The 16700-nt window shown below is 34.7% G+C and overlaps 1 protein-coding gene across 1 annotated transcript in view; it reads left to right on the top strand.

Annotated features, from left to right (window-relative positions):
* Positions 1–2480: 2480 nt before the first annotated feature.
* The window catches only part of LOC108564264 (neuroligin-4, X-linked-like), a 42570-nt gene continuing 28350 nt past the window's right edge, over positions 2481–16700 (top strand). Inside the window, exon 1 of the mRNA XM_017923259.1 lies at positions 2481–2993. Within this exon, the coding sequence (XP_017778748.1) occupies positions 2543–2993 (451 nt within the window). The 5' untranslated portion in view covers positions 2481–2542. The remainder of the gene's footprint in view (positions 2994–16700) is intronic.

A 16700-nucleotide genomic window follows, 5' to 3' on the forward strand; every position in this document is an offset into this window, starting at 1 on the left:
ATGGTTGAACACAATACGTTTGTGTTTTGCATTAACAGCAAACACAAATTATATTTTCAAAGTATAGTCCGCTTTAGACAAAGAAAATCGAAGATGGTTAATATATTCAAAATACACATAATATATGTACACAAGTTCTAAAATGATGTAAAAGGCGCGAAATCCAAGACTACTCTTCTCATCGTCATTCGTTATGAAAAACGTCGTTCGTTAAGCGAGTCATTTTTCTTACAAATAATTTTGCTCGTTAAGCGAAATGCTCCTTATACGTGGTGCTCGTTAAGCGAGGTTCCACTATATTTAATATATTGGATTTACTCCGCGTTTTGAAATATTTAGTTTGTTGGGTAATTCTTCCAAGAAATGATTTAAGTCCTAAGGAAAGTGGGGAGGGTTACATTCGTATATATACATGAAAAAATAGTGCTGTTCCTTCAGTTGATTCTACAAGCCTTCAGTGAAGTGTATCTAGAAAAATTGAAAGAGTCATACAAAATGGATAAGAAACATAGGACCAAAATCTATGACGACGATTCGAGTGAAGTGTATCTAGAAAAATTGTAAGAGTCATACAAAATGGATAAATGGACCTTACAAGTTATGAAAAACGTTGAAAGAGTCATACAAAATGGATAAGAAACATATGACCAAACACTATGACGATGATTCGAGTGTTAAAGTTTCTGCATCGGAAAAGTGCGATGACAGCGGAATTTCCCATTCGCCAATAGCCTCCAAGTCCCCCAGGACACCGACTGATTACAGATGTTATCCAAAATCACCTGAATCAAACTTAAGACTATTCGCGGACATTCCTACGACACCGAAAAGTTCAAATAACCATACGAGCAGAAGAATCAATTTCGACTTGCCAGAAGACAATCACAGAATGATAACTAGGACTATCTGCAAGAAAAGGATCGTTACAAAACAAAAAGTACACACACTGTACAAAATTAAGCACTACTTGGTTACCGACTCTCCCTCAACGACGCCCGAAGAGACTTCAAAGAATAAAAATCATTACAAAAAGGTCACAACTGTCCAGGCGAAGCTGGAAATAATGAATAAAATGTTGAAACACCTCACAGAGGTGGAAGTAGTGCTGGTATCGAAGAAAATATAAATTATTTTATTAATGTTTATGTGTTATATATGTCTTTATTTTAAAATATTTTGTATATATTATTTATTGAATAAAACTGTACAAATATTTAAGAACAAGATTTTTTTTTTATTTCTAATTTTCAAAAACGGTATGAGTACTTAGAACAGTGATTCCTAAAGTGGTCTATATCGACCCCCAGGGGTCTATGACAACCTGCAAGGGGTCTACGCCAGCGAAAAAAAAAATTTGGGGGTCCATGAAATGAAAATGGTGGTCTACGATAGTGGATCTCATCATACAGTAATAGTACCTATTTACATATATTATACTATCTTATAATATAAAGACATAAACATTATTTATAAAAGTACCTATGAAGTAAAAAAAATATTATATATGTCTATAAAATAGTATAAGTTGTAGGATGTAGGCATTCGCTTTGTGGTCGCAATACATTTTGAACTTGTAAAAACCTGCACATAATGATATACCAGTATCATCTTGTTACAAGCATACGCGCAGTCTCAGAGCAAAGATCTTAATAATTATAAAGATGTCCTAATATAAATAATAAATTTACAAAAAAATCAATACCAGGTAAGTAGGGGGTCTACCCAAAACCGAAAAACATGGCAAAGGGGTCTATGACACAAAAAAGTTTGGGAACCTCTGATATAGATATGCAGTGGAACCTCATATAGTGAAAGACTTTTCCCCATATAAACTAATGTAAATTACGATAATGCCGGAAAAAAAGTATAGCTTGGTCGCGATTTTTAATGATTTTTCTATTCTTTATATTCTTTGGCTCTTTATTCGTAGACATACAAGTGTTATTCAATTTTGCACAAAAAAATAACACAAATAACATGTCTGTACACAAATTTGGAAATTTTGTGATTACTAAGATGCAACTAGAATGATCACTAACACCATGAACTGTTTTCCAATTCACAGACGGTAAATTGACTTTATATTTGTTTATATTATATTGTATCAATTCGGTGACTTGGTATCTTTATACTTTTAATATTTGTTTATATAAAAACTTTACAACTTTATAATTGTAATTATTATGACGTCAGTGTGCATTCCCAATATTTTTAAATTGATTCAAACGCAAAGCCTTAAATATCTCGATATATGAGAAAAAGGACTTATACTAAAATTGAAATCGCTACAAATTCAAAATTCATAATACCAATAGTATTTAAATTATTGTGTTTCACAAAAAAATCTAATCTTGTTTATTATTCTATTTGAAGACGTAAAAGTTTCTTGATGATATAAACTGTTCTATCTTTCCAAACATTTTCTTGTTTGACAGTTGTGTAGTTAATTGTTATGTGTTTGTGTTTTTGGTTGCAGGTTTTACCTGTGAAGGATGTGAGTGTGGTGGCAGCAGGGGGACGGTGGTGTAGTGATGCCCGGACGATGTGTCCGAGACGTGTCCGCCGCAACGGGCCGGCCGCCGCCGTCGTGATGGTTATCGCAGCAGCAGCGCTCGCCGCGACCGCCTCCGCAGGTCCTCGCTACAGTTCGAGGATCGTAGAGATAGAGACGGGCGCAATCCGCGGCATCATCCTCGAGCTCAATTCGCGACACCTTGAACCGGTGGAGGTGTTCCGCGGCGTTCCGTACGCCGCCGCCCCCGTTGGCCCCCAACGCTTCCGCCCTCCGGCCGCCCCCATCTCCTGGCCAGGCACCCGTCTAGCAGACACCTTTGGCGCGGTGTGCCCGCAGCGCGTTCCCGACATCTCCAACAGAACGCTGGCTCTGTTACACATGCCCAAAGGGCGCTATCATCATCTCAAGAAACTCATTCCCCTGCTACTGAATCAGAGCGAAGACTGCCTCTTCCTGAACATCTACGTGCCTGGGAGCGGTAAGTCCGATTCGAAATGCACACCCGTACCTTCCACATAACTAACATCGTCCTTTGCGATTGAAATCCTTTAAAATATTCCATCGTGAAGAATAAACTTACTAGTGGTAATAGAACATGCTATTACTTTCCAAACTTAAGTTGGTATTAACTTTTCATTACAATTTTAATGTCATTTTTAAAACATTTACTGCAACTTGAAAATAAACTTTGAAAAGTACTTCATTATTTCTACTTGCACAGATGAATATTAATAATTGTTGATTTTAGAAACATCACGGTTTTAATTAAAACAATTATATTTGTCAAATAATTACATATACTTAGCAAACCTTACGTAATAATTAATTAAGCAAAGGAAATTAACGCTAGGCAAGCAAACATGAAGCTGTATATTTGTTTAACGTAACTAAGCCAAACTTTTCATGTATTTTAAATTTTTCTATTTAAATTTATCATTTTCTTTTACATCATTATTATCTAATTTCTATTATTTTCATTGAATTCGCTACAGTTTATAAACACACAATTGAGAAATAATATTTCCATATTTAAGAAAAAATTATATTTAAACAATTAAGCTATTTCTTTATAAATGGGATAGATAATACCATTTGTTCGGTTAGTTATGTTGGATTATGTCAATATGATTTTTCTAAATACAAATAGAATGGTAATTTAATTACAAAACAAATAAATTTTCACTGAATAAAACTGAATGTGAAATAAAAGTGGACATGTTGTCAACTGACTGCAATTTTAGTAGAAACTTTTCATGGCAATTCATTGCTCACGCTTACGTCGCGTTAATCTAATTTAATTCTTGCATTTTCCTCTAATTTTCTGCTTTACAGTTTATAATTTTAAACATTGTGCATTAGAGGAAAGTATATTTCCCACGTGCCCCATGCACGCTTATACGTTGGTAAAAGTAGCGTAGTTTGTACTGCGGACGAAATGATGTGTAAAATAATAACCGCTCTCTCTGTAGAATAAATGTTGAATGTTGCCTAATTAAATGCAGAGGAACATTTCAAAATCCTCCCAGATTAAGGATGCCGCAGACCAAAACACGATTTACTCGAAAACGTAAAATAAATATGAAGGTAATACGCTTATATGATTTGGTCTTTGCGATCCTTTAAACCAGTGATTCTCAAAGTGTGGGTCGCTAAAAATTCTTGGTGGGCGTAGAAGTATTGTTTTAAACAATGGTTTCCCAAACTAAGTTAATAATATTTTTTGTAAAAATCTTGAAGAAAAAAAAAACTAAATAAATGATTGTTTATTTTTAATATCATTGATTATGTGTTCGGTTACAGGAAATGTTTGGGAAACCCTGCTATAAAAAAACAAAATAAAAACGTTAACAAACAAAATTTACGTTAAAAATATCGGATTTGTTGTACATTTAACGAAAAATAAATTTAATTGAACATTGGTTACAAAAAAGTAAGGAGCAGCTCAACCAATTTGGACTTATTGGTTAATATACACACATACATATTTTATTTTTTTTTGATTTTGTCGATCCAATATTTATGTTACATAAGCGTACATAGGCAATCAAGATTACTTTTTTCTTTTTCTTTTCGTGTTTTCATGTTAGCTATGTTGCTCTCTTGAGTGAAAAGCGAATACGTGTTCAGTTGCTTTGATGAAGTATTAATATTCCTGCGGATGCATCCGTAATGAAGCCGGAGTTTCGGAACGGTATCAAATTTACGTTACATAGAGTTGCTTCAGCAATATTTATTTTGCACGTCGTTTTCATTTACACATATTTGCGCAATTTTTTCTTTGACTCTTTGACTGCTTCTTTTGTTTTTTCTTATCATTTCTACGTGAAATTACAAACGTAATTGTCTTCTCCAGTTCCCGTTTCTGCATTTTCCTCATAAATTTAATTTTATGAAACAAAAATTGAAATAATGAACGAAGCTATTAAATCGATGGTTTCGGCTTCTTTGCTTCTCTCCCGTCTGTTCGAAATCCGGTATTCGATCCTCAACGTAATAAACGATGCAAACCTACGGAAGCCATAAATCTTAGCTCAAAGGCAAATTATTAATTACGCAATTTATTCGATGAATTTCGCGTCTGACAATTCTGGCCCCAACAAAGGCTTCTTCTTTCGTCGAAGCCTGCTCTCGCACTCCTCATTTTTTTCTTGTATCTATCCTCTTTTCTTTTTGTCGTTTATTTTTGGCGAAATTAATTTCGCGCGTGAAATTCTTAATTTCGGGCATAAATATTTTCATATAATTAATCTATTAGAGAGGGCCGCGGGATAAGCGTTCGCTAATTGTGCAGAGTGCTTCGGAAACTTTGAGTGTCACCGTTGGCAGGAGAAAATGAAGATAATAATAATAAAAAAAGAGGAAAAGAAAAGAAAAACACGACGGGAGCGGCGAGAACTTCAGCCTCTAATACTTTAAGTGTTTAAGCGGTGTTCATGGAGGAACTTTCGTTTCGTAGATTTAATAATATGACGAATAAGGCACTGCTCGTGACTCTTTGAGAAACTCCTAAGTGGAGTTTGTGCTGTTTTAAGCTTAACTCTCTCAAGTGTTCGCGTGTGTCTTTCGTCTAGGTTTCAATGAAAAAAATACAAAGCAACTCAATGTTCGCTGATGATTCAAGGTTAACTCTTTGAAGGGCCAGAAATTCTTAAGTTTCTAGACACAACAAATTTTTAAACAACTTCATGAACTGAATCAACATCGGATTGCATAGACTAGTGACTCTAAAAAAAAAATAATGACAGATCAGTCCTGGTTGTTTTTCTATATATATTCATTCTTCGGGGGATTGCAGAAACTTTGTATGTCCAAAAGGGGGTCGCGAATCAAAAAGTTTGAGAATCACGGTTATTTAAGGGTAATTCCTTTTTCCTGTACATTTTTAAGAAAATTAAAACAAAGCCCCATTAGGTATGTAGAAAAGGTGGTATAATATGTGTCCCACCTCCTCTCAAAGAGCTAAGCCAAATCAACTTAGTTTAATGTGCAATAAGTTGCAACAGTCTTGAGATATTAGTTCAATATAACATTAATTTTTAAAATCATCATTTCTCTAAAGATAATTTTTTTAGCAGTTTATTTAAAATGATCTAATTAATTGACACATTGATACTTGCATCAAGATAATTAAACTTTAAATATTTCTTAAATGGAATAAAATTATGTTGTCGTCATGTCTATATGCATCACACATTATTTAATAGAACAAAGCTAGTAAATACATTATAGATAAAATAACATATCGATTTTTTGACAATGCAAATAATGTGGTCTCTAATGAATCTTAGTTAATATTAATTGAATCCTATTTAAATTATTGAACATAACATATTTTAGGAGAATTTCACCATATACAAAATATCATACATACGATGGCAGTCCCAAAAGTACCCAACCTAACAAAGAAATCACAAAAGAAAATGGACAAAAAATACCTTTATATCTCAACATAGTCTTCAATACACTTTTATCAGCGATGTTTAATAGCTTTATAGTGAGAACCGTCGAGCTCTACAAAATAGCCAGCAACTGCAAACTCCACCTCTTCATTGTTGGCAAATCTTTTACCACCTAGCTATTTTTTTATGTTTGGAAAGAGAAAATAATCCGAGTGGTCTAAATCTGGCGAATAGGGTGCGTCAATTCCAACTTTTACTCCTTGATTTTGGCCATTACGATAAAGGTTGTATATACTGGTGCATTGTTTTAATTGTGATCAAACAAGGCACCCATCTTGCACAGTTTGCTCATCTTTAAATTTTCCGTGTTTCTTTTTGAAATGTTTACCATGTCTGATAGTTCACGTACTTTCAGTCGACGGTCATCCAATACTATTTTGTGGATTTTCTTCACCTTTTCTGTCGTGGTCACTTTATGTATTTGACATCTAATATGTTTAAACTCTGCTATCCATTTGTTGTTGTTATAAACGAAGGAGCAGACTCCCCAAGAGAAGAATCTAGCTCGGCTTTGATATTGGTTGGACTGAGATCTTTCAAATGAGTAGCAGTGTTCACTATTGAGGGCTGTCAAACAAATACTAAACAACGTAGGGCTTCAAACTTAAGCTTTATAATCATAGTAGTTTTTTTTTCAAACAAAAAACCGCTATTTATACGTGAAGTCGGGTAATTCTGGGACTGCCCACGTATTCATTATACCAAATTCTAAAGTTATTGTTGTGATCATCAGAGACGCTGCACTCATATACATTTCAATTAATATTTATTCAATTAGGGTCTATTATTCTTTCAAGACTTTGATGAATTCTCAAAAAAACATAACTTAATTACTAATAAAATGAAAAGTATGTACTTTTAAAACATATTTTCTTACAATTAATGTAAAATTGGAAAGTTTAAATATTATTGATGAATGAAATATTAAGATTTTTTAGAAAACAATTATTTCATTGTTTTTTGTTATCAGTTCTCGTTTCAAAATGCATTAGGCAACACACGTCACAGTTGATTTTATTGAAGTGTCACTTTTTTTTATATACAATTATGTTACATGTCAATTTACTTTCGTTTCACGGTGTTTTTTCTTTTGTTTGTTGTTTGTTTCAATTATTTCAGCGTGTTGGGACTGCTCAGTGGGACTTCTTGATGATCTCCTCGGTAGAGTGTCGCGACTCCGAAAACATTCTCTCAGCCTTCTCATCGTCCGCTATCTTATCCGAAGGCATAAGCTTAACCGGTTCCGGAAACGGATTCGCCAATTTGGCTTTCTTCAGCGGCTTGCAGAGGCTCTCGTACGTCTTGGAGGCTGCGAACTGGGGCCTCGGTTTCTCTGTTTTATCGGCGACAACTTCAGTCGTCGTCGTAGTCGTAACTTCCGGTTTGGGGACGACGTTCGAGGCGCTCCTCATCAGACGTCTGTAGATAGGCCACTGACGTTTAACAGCGAGGGAGGTCATCGTTCGTGTGTGCTTGAAACGAAGGGGATGGGGGGAAAAACGCCGCCGGTGCTGAGATAAACGCGTTCGACTTTTGACGTTGTCAGTGGACGATGTTTGTTTTGTTTCTGGAAGTCAATTTGCGGTTAATTGAAGCGCTGCCTTTTCTCCTTTTCCCTCCATCTAACTATATCTATCTTCCAATCTATCTGAAAGTTCTGATGTCGTAATTTTATTTCCAGTCGGCATAACGAATGTGCAAGTGGAAACTTGCTCCAATCTTATTACGCCCTACATTCTCTCTATATATATATATACACATATAGATATATCTATATAGAGTGTGTAGTAAAATATATAGAGTTCTCTCCTTCGCTCCAGCTTCTGCTTCTTCCCGAGCATAATAAATTAATAAAACTTTCGGAAACCGAAACTACTCCCTTATCTGTTTCATTATGCATTACTCCGACCATGCGGACCTCCGGACAATACCGCAACCGGGGAAATTATTTACACGTTCTCGTCATAGCCTCTGCAACCGCCATATTCGAATGCGTTTCAATGGTGTGCAAAAAAAAAACCTGGTTTGGGAAATCAATTTTCACAACACCCTTAAAACTCTTCCAAATCCTGCGACGAATAACAGCGCCCCCTGTTATTCCTACCCTTCCTTCTTGAAAACTTGTTTTGGACTTACGGATTTGCGGCACCCTCGTTTTACAAAAATCCCTGTCCTCACCTTTTCCGCCCCATCGGACGAGCACGAAATAAAATCCCAAACGCTAAACACGTTTTCTCTAGCACCACTATTATCCCTCAATATTATGCTTTCCCGCGACGCACTCAACCAGCTCAGCACCTAATTATTCCGTCCTCATCCAACGTATTATTGAATCAATATTATCACGAACCAAGAGTTTATTTTCCGCATATTTAGTTTATATTAGTTGTGCTCTTCAAATTCACTGTCTCTTGCAGAAATTAAATAAACTTTTCAGACACCAGAGGCATATTAAATAATTTATATATTCTATCTACTTTTTGTTGATATTTCTGTTTTGGTTGTTTTCAAACTTTAGTTAAAATATAGTTTATTTATTAAAAGTCCCATTGATGTTTATCAATAAGTATATCTAGTGAAAATTTTCTGATCCTACATATATATTTTATTTATGTTAGCTTTGTTTTTTTGTTTTATTTTGATATTTGTTTTTTTTTTTTAATATTTTCCTGTTTACGCTTAAATATTATTATATCTTTATTACCTGTTACATTTTATTTATTCTGAAAAACATTATCATTACCCCGTAACTACACTACAAACAAATAAATAAAACACAAGTACAACTTGTGGGTCAAAATGACCCGATTATTAAATGTTTCATTTTTCAACAACTACATATTAATTTGCATTATTTAATGAAGTGAACATTATTTAAAACTGAGATAATTTGTTTATGTTGCTGATTTCTTGTTATTCTTGCTTGGAGAAAGAAAAAACACCTCTTTCTTTTCAATGTAGGAATCCGTTTATTAGATTGTGTTTCAATAGACAGTGATATTTGCAATCAGAATTCTAAGATTTCGGGAATACCTAGAATTCTTCCAATAGTAAAGATTCATATAGAATTCTACTATTGACACTAGCGATATTTAATATACAATTAAATAAAGCCATTAGCACATTTTTCATCGAATGCATCCACATCTGCTTTAGTCTCATTATAGAAGTATATACAGGATATCAGAATTACTGATTTTCCTGGTTTAAGTATTTGGGAAACCAACGTTATTACACTTTAAAATCTAAATATTGATGCTATTTTTTGCTGCTATTGATAAGTGCACTAGAAAATATTAGAATAGCTAGTAGGTCAACAGCCACATTCACAATAGAATGCGAATGAAAACAAATATCAAGTGTGCCACTCTGACCCATCCGTAGTACTTACTGGTTAAATATGATTATATGTCTGTAATTTTAATTGCATATGTATTGAATATTACATTATGAATTTTACTAGTAATCATTTTTTCATGTGTTTTATATATGTGTCATGATAATTCCCAGTCAACAGGAGCGCCGCCATCGAATACACATTTTTATACGTTTTGATCTAAATCCGTTCATGCTTTCATATATGTGATGTATAATGAGAGATTGTGTTGGGCTTCCGCGGGGCACATCGCATCAGGCAATTCCGTTTTGCTCCGGCAACAATTTAATTGCGTGGGAGGCGTTATGCGTTTTTGTTTGGTGATTTGGTTTGCTTTAAGCCGTTTCGGAGGGCAGAGTTCGTCGAGGGACATGTGTTCCCTTCCACCGCTCGTAAACGTGATCGGAATTCGTGCGGATACGTGCCCTAATCTAAGAATGGAAAAGATTAATTCCAAATACCCGAATAATTCAGGTGCTTATGTAACCCGGTGAGCACGTGTCTTTATAATTTGGTTCCAGAAACTTTTCGCCACAAGCGCATTCAACGCGCGAAAACCCATAAAGAAAATAAAACCGAAAAAAAGGATCATCGTTCCATTCAATAGCGCAGACTTTATGAGTGGTGTAAATCGGTATTTGTTGCCTATACAAAATTCCATTTCAGTTGATGACTATGATTTTATATTTTAATTTGTTTACAAGTATTAACCTAAAACTAGTATTAACCTTAAACTTAATTAACTCAAAGATTTAAATGTTATTAAAAACAATATGTGTTGCATAAACTGTCAAACTTTAAATATTTAGTAAAATTGTAATAGAAATAGTAGGTCTGCTCATAGTCGGCAGGATCATATCTCATTAACAATTCAAATTGTGAAGTCGATAATCATCGAAAAGGTGGCAGAAATAGGGCCGTAAGAGATTTATGTAAAAATCAGTTAATCTAATCTTCAAATTAAAAAAATAAACATTAATAGTGATCGGATATTTCCCGCAAATGATATTTATTTGTCAAATCTCTGCATTTAACTAAAGATTAAACTGAGATTTCCGTGTGAAAGGGGTGAATTAAAAAAAAATATAGGAAAAGAGAAACAGCTTACCCGATGGAAAAATTGAATTAGGGAAGCAATTAAAACCAGATGTCGCCGCAATCGAATGGTGCAGAGCGTGTGCAAACAAACAAACGCGCAGTGGTGCCCATTAGCAATACGTATATATCTTATTTCTACTTTTTTCCTCCAACTCTATAAAAATTCTTTTCTCCCGATTCTCCTACCCATCCCCCCTATCATCCCTCTTTTTTTCAGTTCTTCCCGTCGAATCTCAAAAGGGCGGTTCCGGCGATTCTATTGGCCCGCGCGGCGCGCGCTAAATGCAAATTCAATTAAGCAACTTTTATTTCCGGTCTGCCAATTAAAAGCTTACGGCTAGGAATACTTTTCTTGTTTTTACTTTCTTTCCTTTATCTCTTTTAGTCCTCATCCCCATCTTTTTTTGTTTCTCTTTTCCACAGTTTGCAATCAGTAGCTAGGTATCGATGTCGCCCGAAAAGGCGGATGGAAAAAAATGGGGAAGTTTAATTACTTTCTGCTAATGAATATTTATTGGGGTGCTAATGGCTTAACAGTAGTGTCGCAGTTTGATGAATTTTAAATTTTGTTTTTAACGGTTGGTAACAATAACAAACAATAATCTGCAATGTAGGCAACTCTTAATACTTTTTGATATTTATTCTATTACTATTACTATATACTATTTGATCTTAATTCAACAAAAACAGTCGAGTTCCTCATTTGTTACCACATTATTTCTAAGACTTATGGCATTATAATTAAATATGTACTTATTAATTCAATACTTTATTTATGTTAATAATATTAAATTAATGATATATATAAGAAATGTAAATGAGTCAAAATCCAAATTCTTGGTTATACTTTGATAAGTTAGTGGATGAAAATAATTTCCCTTCAGCTCTGATGCATGCCGTTTGCGAAAGGAGCGGTGTACAGATAGTCGGATTCCCTTGAGAGAAGGGGGTTGTGCGGATATCGCCGCCTCCAGCTCCGACGCTAATCCCAGGACACACGCCGAAGGCGGCAAAAAACGGATTTCCAAAGAAAATTTTCGTTTTGTTTCAGCTGCCTTGTTTTTTTTTTCGTTTGTTTGTTTTGTTTGTTTCCTTTTCGGAAGGGGGCGGCTGGCGCGGATGTTATTTAGTGCCGTCCCGTCGGGGGCGGCTGTGGCGCTCTACATTTATCGTGCGAATGTTTTGCGCGAATGAATTGTTTCCGACTTATCTGCAACAGCACACATATGACAGCATCCCGCCGCGCTTCACTATATATATATTTTTTTTCCTTGTTTCGACTTATAAAACCCGAGCTCCGGCGGCGGCAGTAAACAAGCGAAAGAACGCTCTTTTTTTCGTTGGTCATGGGAACAACAAAAACCCATTACGGCCACCTACAATCCAGCATCAGCACAAACAACTGAATTAAAAGGGTTTTCTTTGTTCATCCGGTGCCTTCTATGCATAACTCGCGAAGCTTTCGAATATATAAATCCAGCACCCAAATACTCACGTATGTTTGCTTGTGTGCGCTCTGAAAACCATCGTTCCTGGAGCTATTTATTTTCTCCTCGCTCCTGGGCTCTTGAACTGAACGATGCTGGTCAAAAAGCTGAGGTTAATCTGATCTCCTATACCATCCGAAAGGCGAGGTCAAGTGAACTCAGCGCAATCGAAAAACGAGAATATCCATCCTCTCCGCATCTAAAACGTCTCATACATATTTCTGCAACCAAGAAGAAGAAAAAAGAGTGCAACCCAGATAGACGTAAAATTATTTTCTCAACGAAACCCGAAGAAGCGAAAATTCTAAGAAAACTATTAGTTCCAAATACATCCGTAGCGCAACAGAGGGGAAAAGGAGAAGCAAGAAAAACGCAAATAATAATAATTGGATGCGAAGGATGGGAAATAAAACGGAAAAGTCGGAGAGCACAAAAGTTGGCTCCTCTTCGAGCGAATATAATTAACGGCTTTTTCATCGTCAGTTCTTTTTTTTTCTATAAACTTTTCTCTCTCTTTTCGCGGAATATTGTTTTAACATTTCCACAAAGACGAGGCGCGAACCGTACACGTGGCAACAGTGGAAACCTGCCAATTGTTCCCACCCATCGATATTCCTTACTTCTTTAACGTGCATCGATTTTTCAAATACTGAAACTCTTTCAGTTTTACTCAATACTATTATCGTTTTATCATACTTGCATCAATCTAATCACTATCTACGTGTATAAATGTAATAAAATATTTATGCAACGGAACTAACATAATAGGTATTCAATTATACTTAATGACAACCATTCATAAGATAAACCTATTTAGGGTTTTCCTGCGCGCTTTTGTTACTGCGTGCTTTCTTAGGCTCACTTGTGCCCTGCGCGCTATTGTCGGATCACCATGAATACTTAATATATATCAGTCAAATCTGGATTAACCTGGCTTTTAAATCACTTAAGAAGAAGAATAATGAGAACGATAATACTTTATATAACTATTTCAAATGTTCCTATCATATTTACTGTAATCAGTATTGACTTAGCTTCTAAATCGCACAATTCCTCAGATCTATTAATAATTCAATTGCTATTCATGAGAGACGCTGATATAGAATCATAAATAGCTATTAAACGTCGATACGAGTGTTAAAAAGACTAGAAAGGCGAAGGCATTTGGAGAGATAAGCCGATGCTGTTAAATATTTGATGTTCCAGCTTGGCAGATGTTCGTAAGTTCCTTCAATAGACACATGTCATTTGGAGGGTTGGGGGTGGATGGTTCGGTGGGGACTTGAAGTTATCTGGTAAGGAGAATCTTGTACGGCTCGTTTGTGACGATGGTCGTTTTATTCGTGCTTTAGGAGCACGGCCTGACATGGGATAGACGTGCGGTTCTCGTGGAATTGCGTGTGATGGACGCGTTATTGGCTTTGCATCCATCTGCACGGCATTCTGGATGTGAAGATCCAAGAATTTGCAAGACCCATCTGGTGGAATAGAAGATCTGCACATTTCCAAAATGTTAGGTGAAATAAGCTTAAATATAAATCATATTTTTCTATATACCACATACATTCAAATCACGTTTAGCTATATAGGCAATTTACTTAAAAGGAACAAAATTGATTGCGTCTCATCATTTTTTTTTCTCAAGTTCAATTTTTATTGTAAATACAGTTGCGTACTTGGAATTTTGTTGTTTACGATTGGCATTATTACCGACTTATTATAGGCATATTTTGACTATTTATGTACTATTACAGTCGATACTATTGAGAAAGAATAATGTAAATTAATTTATACTATTTGAATTTATCCTATCAATTAATATCGAATAATTGCGTTGAAATTAGCAGTAATTTTGTTATTTAAATTTTAATTAATGCGAGAGAGATTGTTAGAGGACAGAGAAAACAAAGCAATAATTGGGGTAACGTTGACATACAATATTACACAAACAAATAATAACCAAAACAATGGTATCCCGTTTTTAGAAAGATACAAACGGGAATGCGAATTGTAATCCGATTTCATCAATATGCGCCATTCATTTTCTTCAATGTTTGTGTGAAATATCCAATTACCGAATTAAATTGGCAATTTTCACATATTTTTTTGCGCCCTCCTTCGACGTGCCGTTTTAATTATAATTAATGTTTATAATTATATGTAAATAAATTGGAAATCCGTTAAATCGGACTTTGAGGGATATTGTCGATAATTGAGAGTTCGAGAGGAAATTGTAGTAGGGTGTCTCTGGTGGAGACAATTAAACGAGCTGCTCCCTTTTTTGCGTTCCGCATTTGTTTCGGTCGCAGTAACGAAAAAAAAAACGCACGAAACATCCAATAATGAAAACAAACGGAGGAAATTTACAAAAGCAAGCAATAACAAACGTTTGTTTTACACAACATTTTAATTTTTTGTTTCGAGGTTGGTATTTCGTAAAAATGTAAATATTGCGGCGCAACTGTCGAATTGTGGACAAGAGAATGGAACGACTTTCGTTAAAAGCCGAGTTTCGAATTGCTGTCTGCTTTATTATGGTGAATGGTGAAAAAAAAAATTAACAAGTGTGTGTAACATGCAGGACTGTGCACCGTGAGGATGGTAGTACGCAGCGTGGAATTGATTAATTGCCATCGAACTAATTGGCTTCTCTCCGGTCCGGTTCGCACCTGGAAATGGATGGGAATTTATGCTAAGCCCTCGGACCAAAAGCGACCCTCGGATTAATTAAACTTCTTCCCTTATTATCGCCCTTCGATTTGGCCACCCCCATGCTCTAAAGCACACTACGATGCTCCCTCCTCACGTTGTTTAACGCCTAATTGTTCTATGTCTAATTCGTCACTCAATTAACGCCGCAATTCCATGATTTTGCAAATTGTCAAATTTAAATACCTCAAAAATTATTAGATGGCGCTCATCACGGAAACAATAAACCTATGCAACACAATGAACGCACCTATATTTCAGTAACATTAATCTTAAGCTAAATTAATCGAAATTACAAAACTAGATTTAAAAAATAGTTAATAAGTTTGAATATAAAGCAATACATTTAATAATAATGCTTACTGAAATAATTTCGAGATCATTTGTTGCTATTTTTTAATATTATACTTATTTATACTTGAATGTAGACATTCATTTTATATTTTTCTTTTTCTATAATAATAATTATTATTTTTGCTGAAACGTATTTTAAGTTAAATTTTGCACTAATTGTCAATATTATAACAAAATTTGTTACCATTGAATATATATTTATATTATTATTTATTACAGTCATAAATGTCACACAAATCAAATGAAATACCAACAGACACAAACATTTATATTTCCATTGCATACAAAATCACTACACTTATGCAACAATATACTTAAGTATGTTTATTAAATAACGGAATATTACAATTTTAAAATAATTTATCATCAATTAGGCAACTTCACAATTCATGAAATTAAGTTTAGTCAGGGATTCCCAAACTTTTTTCGGCGCCCTTTTTTATAATAAAAAGATTTAAATCAATTTATATTTTTGGCCCTATTTCTATCCCTTTTCGGGTTTATCGGTCTACATAATTTTTATGGCTTTTTGTATTGTGATATAGGCGACTATAGACACACGGCTATAAAAGTTCTGACCGTTTTTCGTTACATGGCTTTTGTGAGCCATAAGTCACGATGTATGATTTGCATTTTATTATTCTATACTGCGACTTAAAGGCTACATAACGCTTTAAAAAAGTTCTTTGACAGTTTTTAATGAGTCAAGTTGTGTGTTAGAGCGTTCCAAAATAGATGTAAAAGAAGAGAAAATTTGATACAATCTTCAGTTAATATCTTTGGTTGCAACGCTTTCGTTCTGGTAATATGGAATTGTCGAAAATGTTGATAAAATCATCGTCGAGTTGGACCGGCATGCGAGCACTTATTCCATTGCCCAGGAACTGACAAAACGCTCAGAACTTTTTACTTCGCCCAATATTTGAATTGAAATAGAAAAAAATTGTAAATGACTAAATCATACTGAAAAAAAAACTGCAAAAAATTTCACAGCAAAATTTCATTTTGAATTTTGCTGGAGTTCAATCGTAGTAATGGATTGCACATGCAGCAATTACATATTTATTCAACCAAAACATAATTGACAGTGTAATGGAAAAAAAATGTACACCAACAATAACAACAACACTGAAAGCACTTTTAATTTCGCAAATTGTCGAGTGCTACTTTACAAAGTATTTACACGCTTTTCATTTTAGAAT

Source organism: Nicrophorus vespilloides, unplaced genomic scaffold (genome assembly GCF_001412225.1).
Source record: "Nicrophorus vespilloides isolate i.1.1-1 unplaced genomic scaffold, Nicve_v1.0, whole genome shotgun sequence".
In the NCBI taxonomy this organism is placed as follows: domain Eukaryota; kingdom Metazoa; phylum Arthropoda; class Insecta; order Coleoptera; family Silphidae; genus Nicrophorus; species Nicrophorus vespilloides.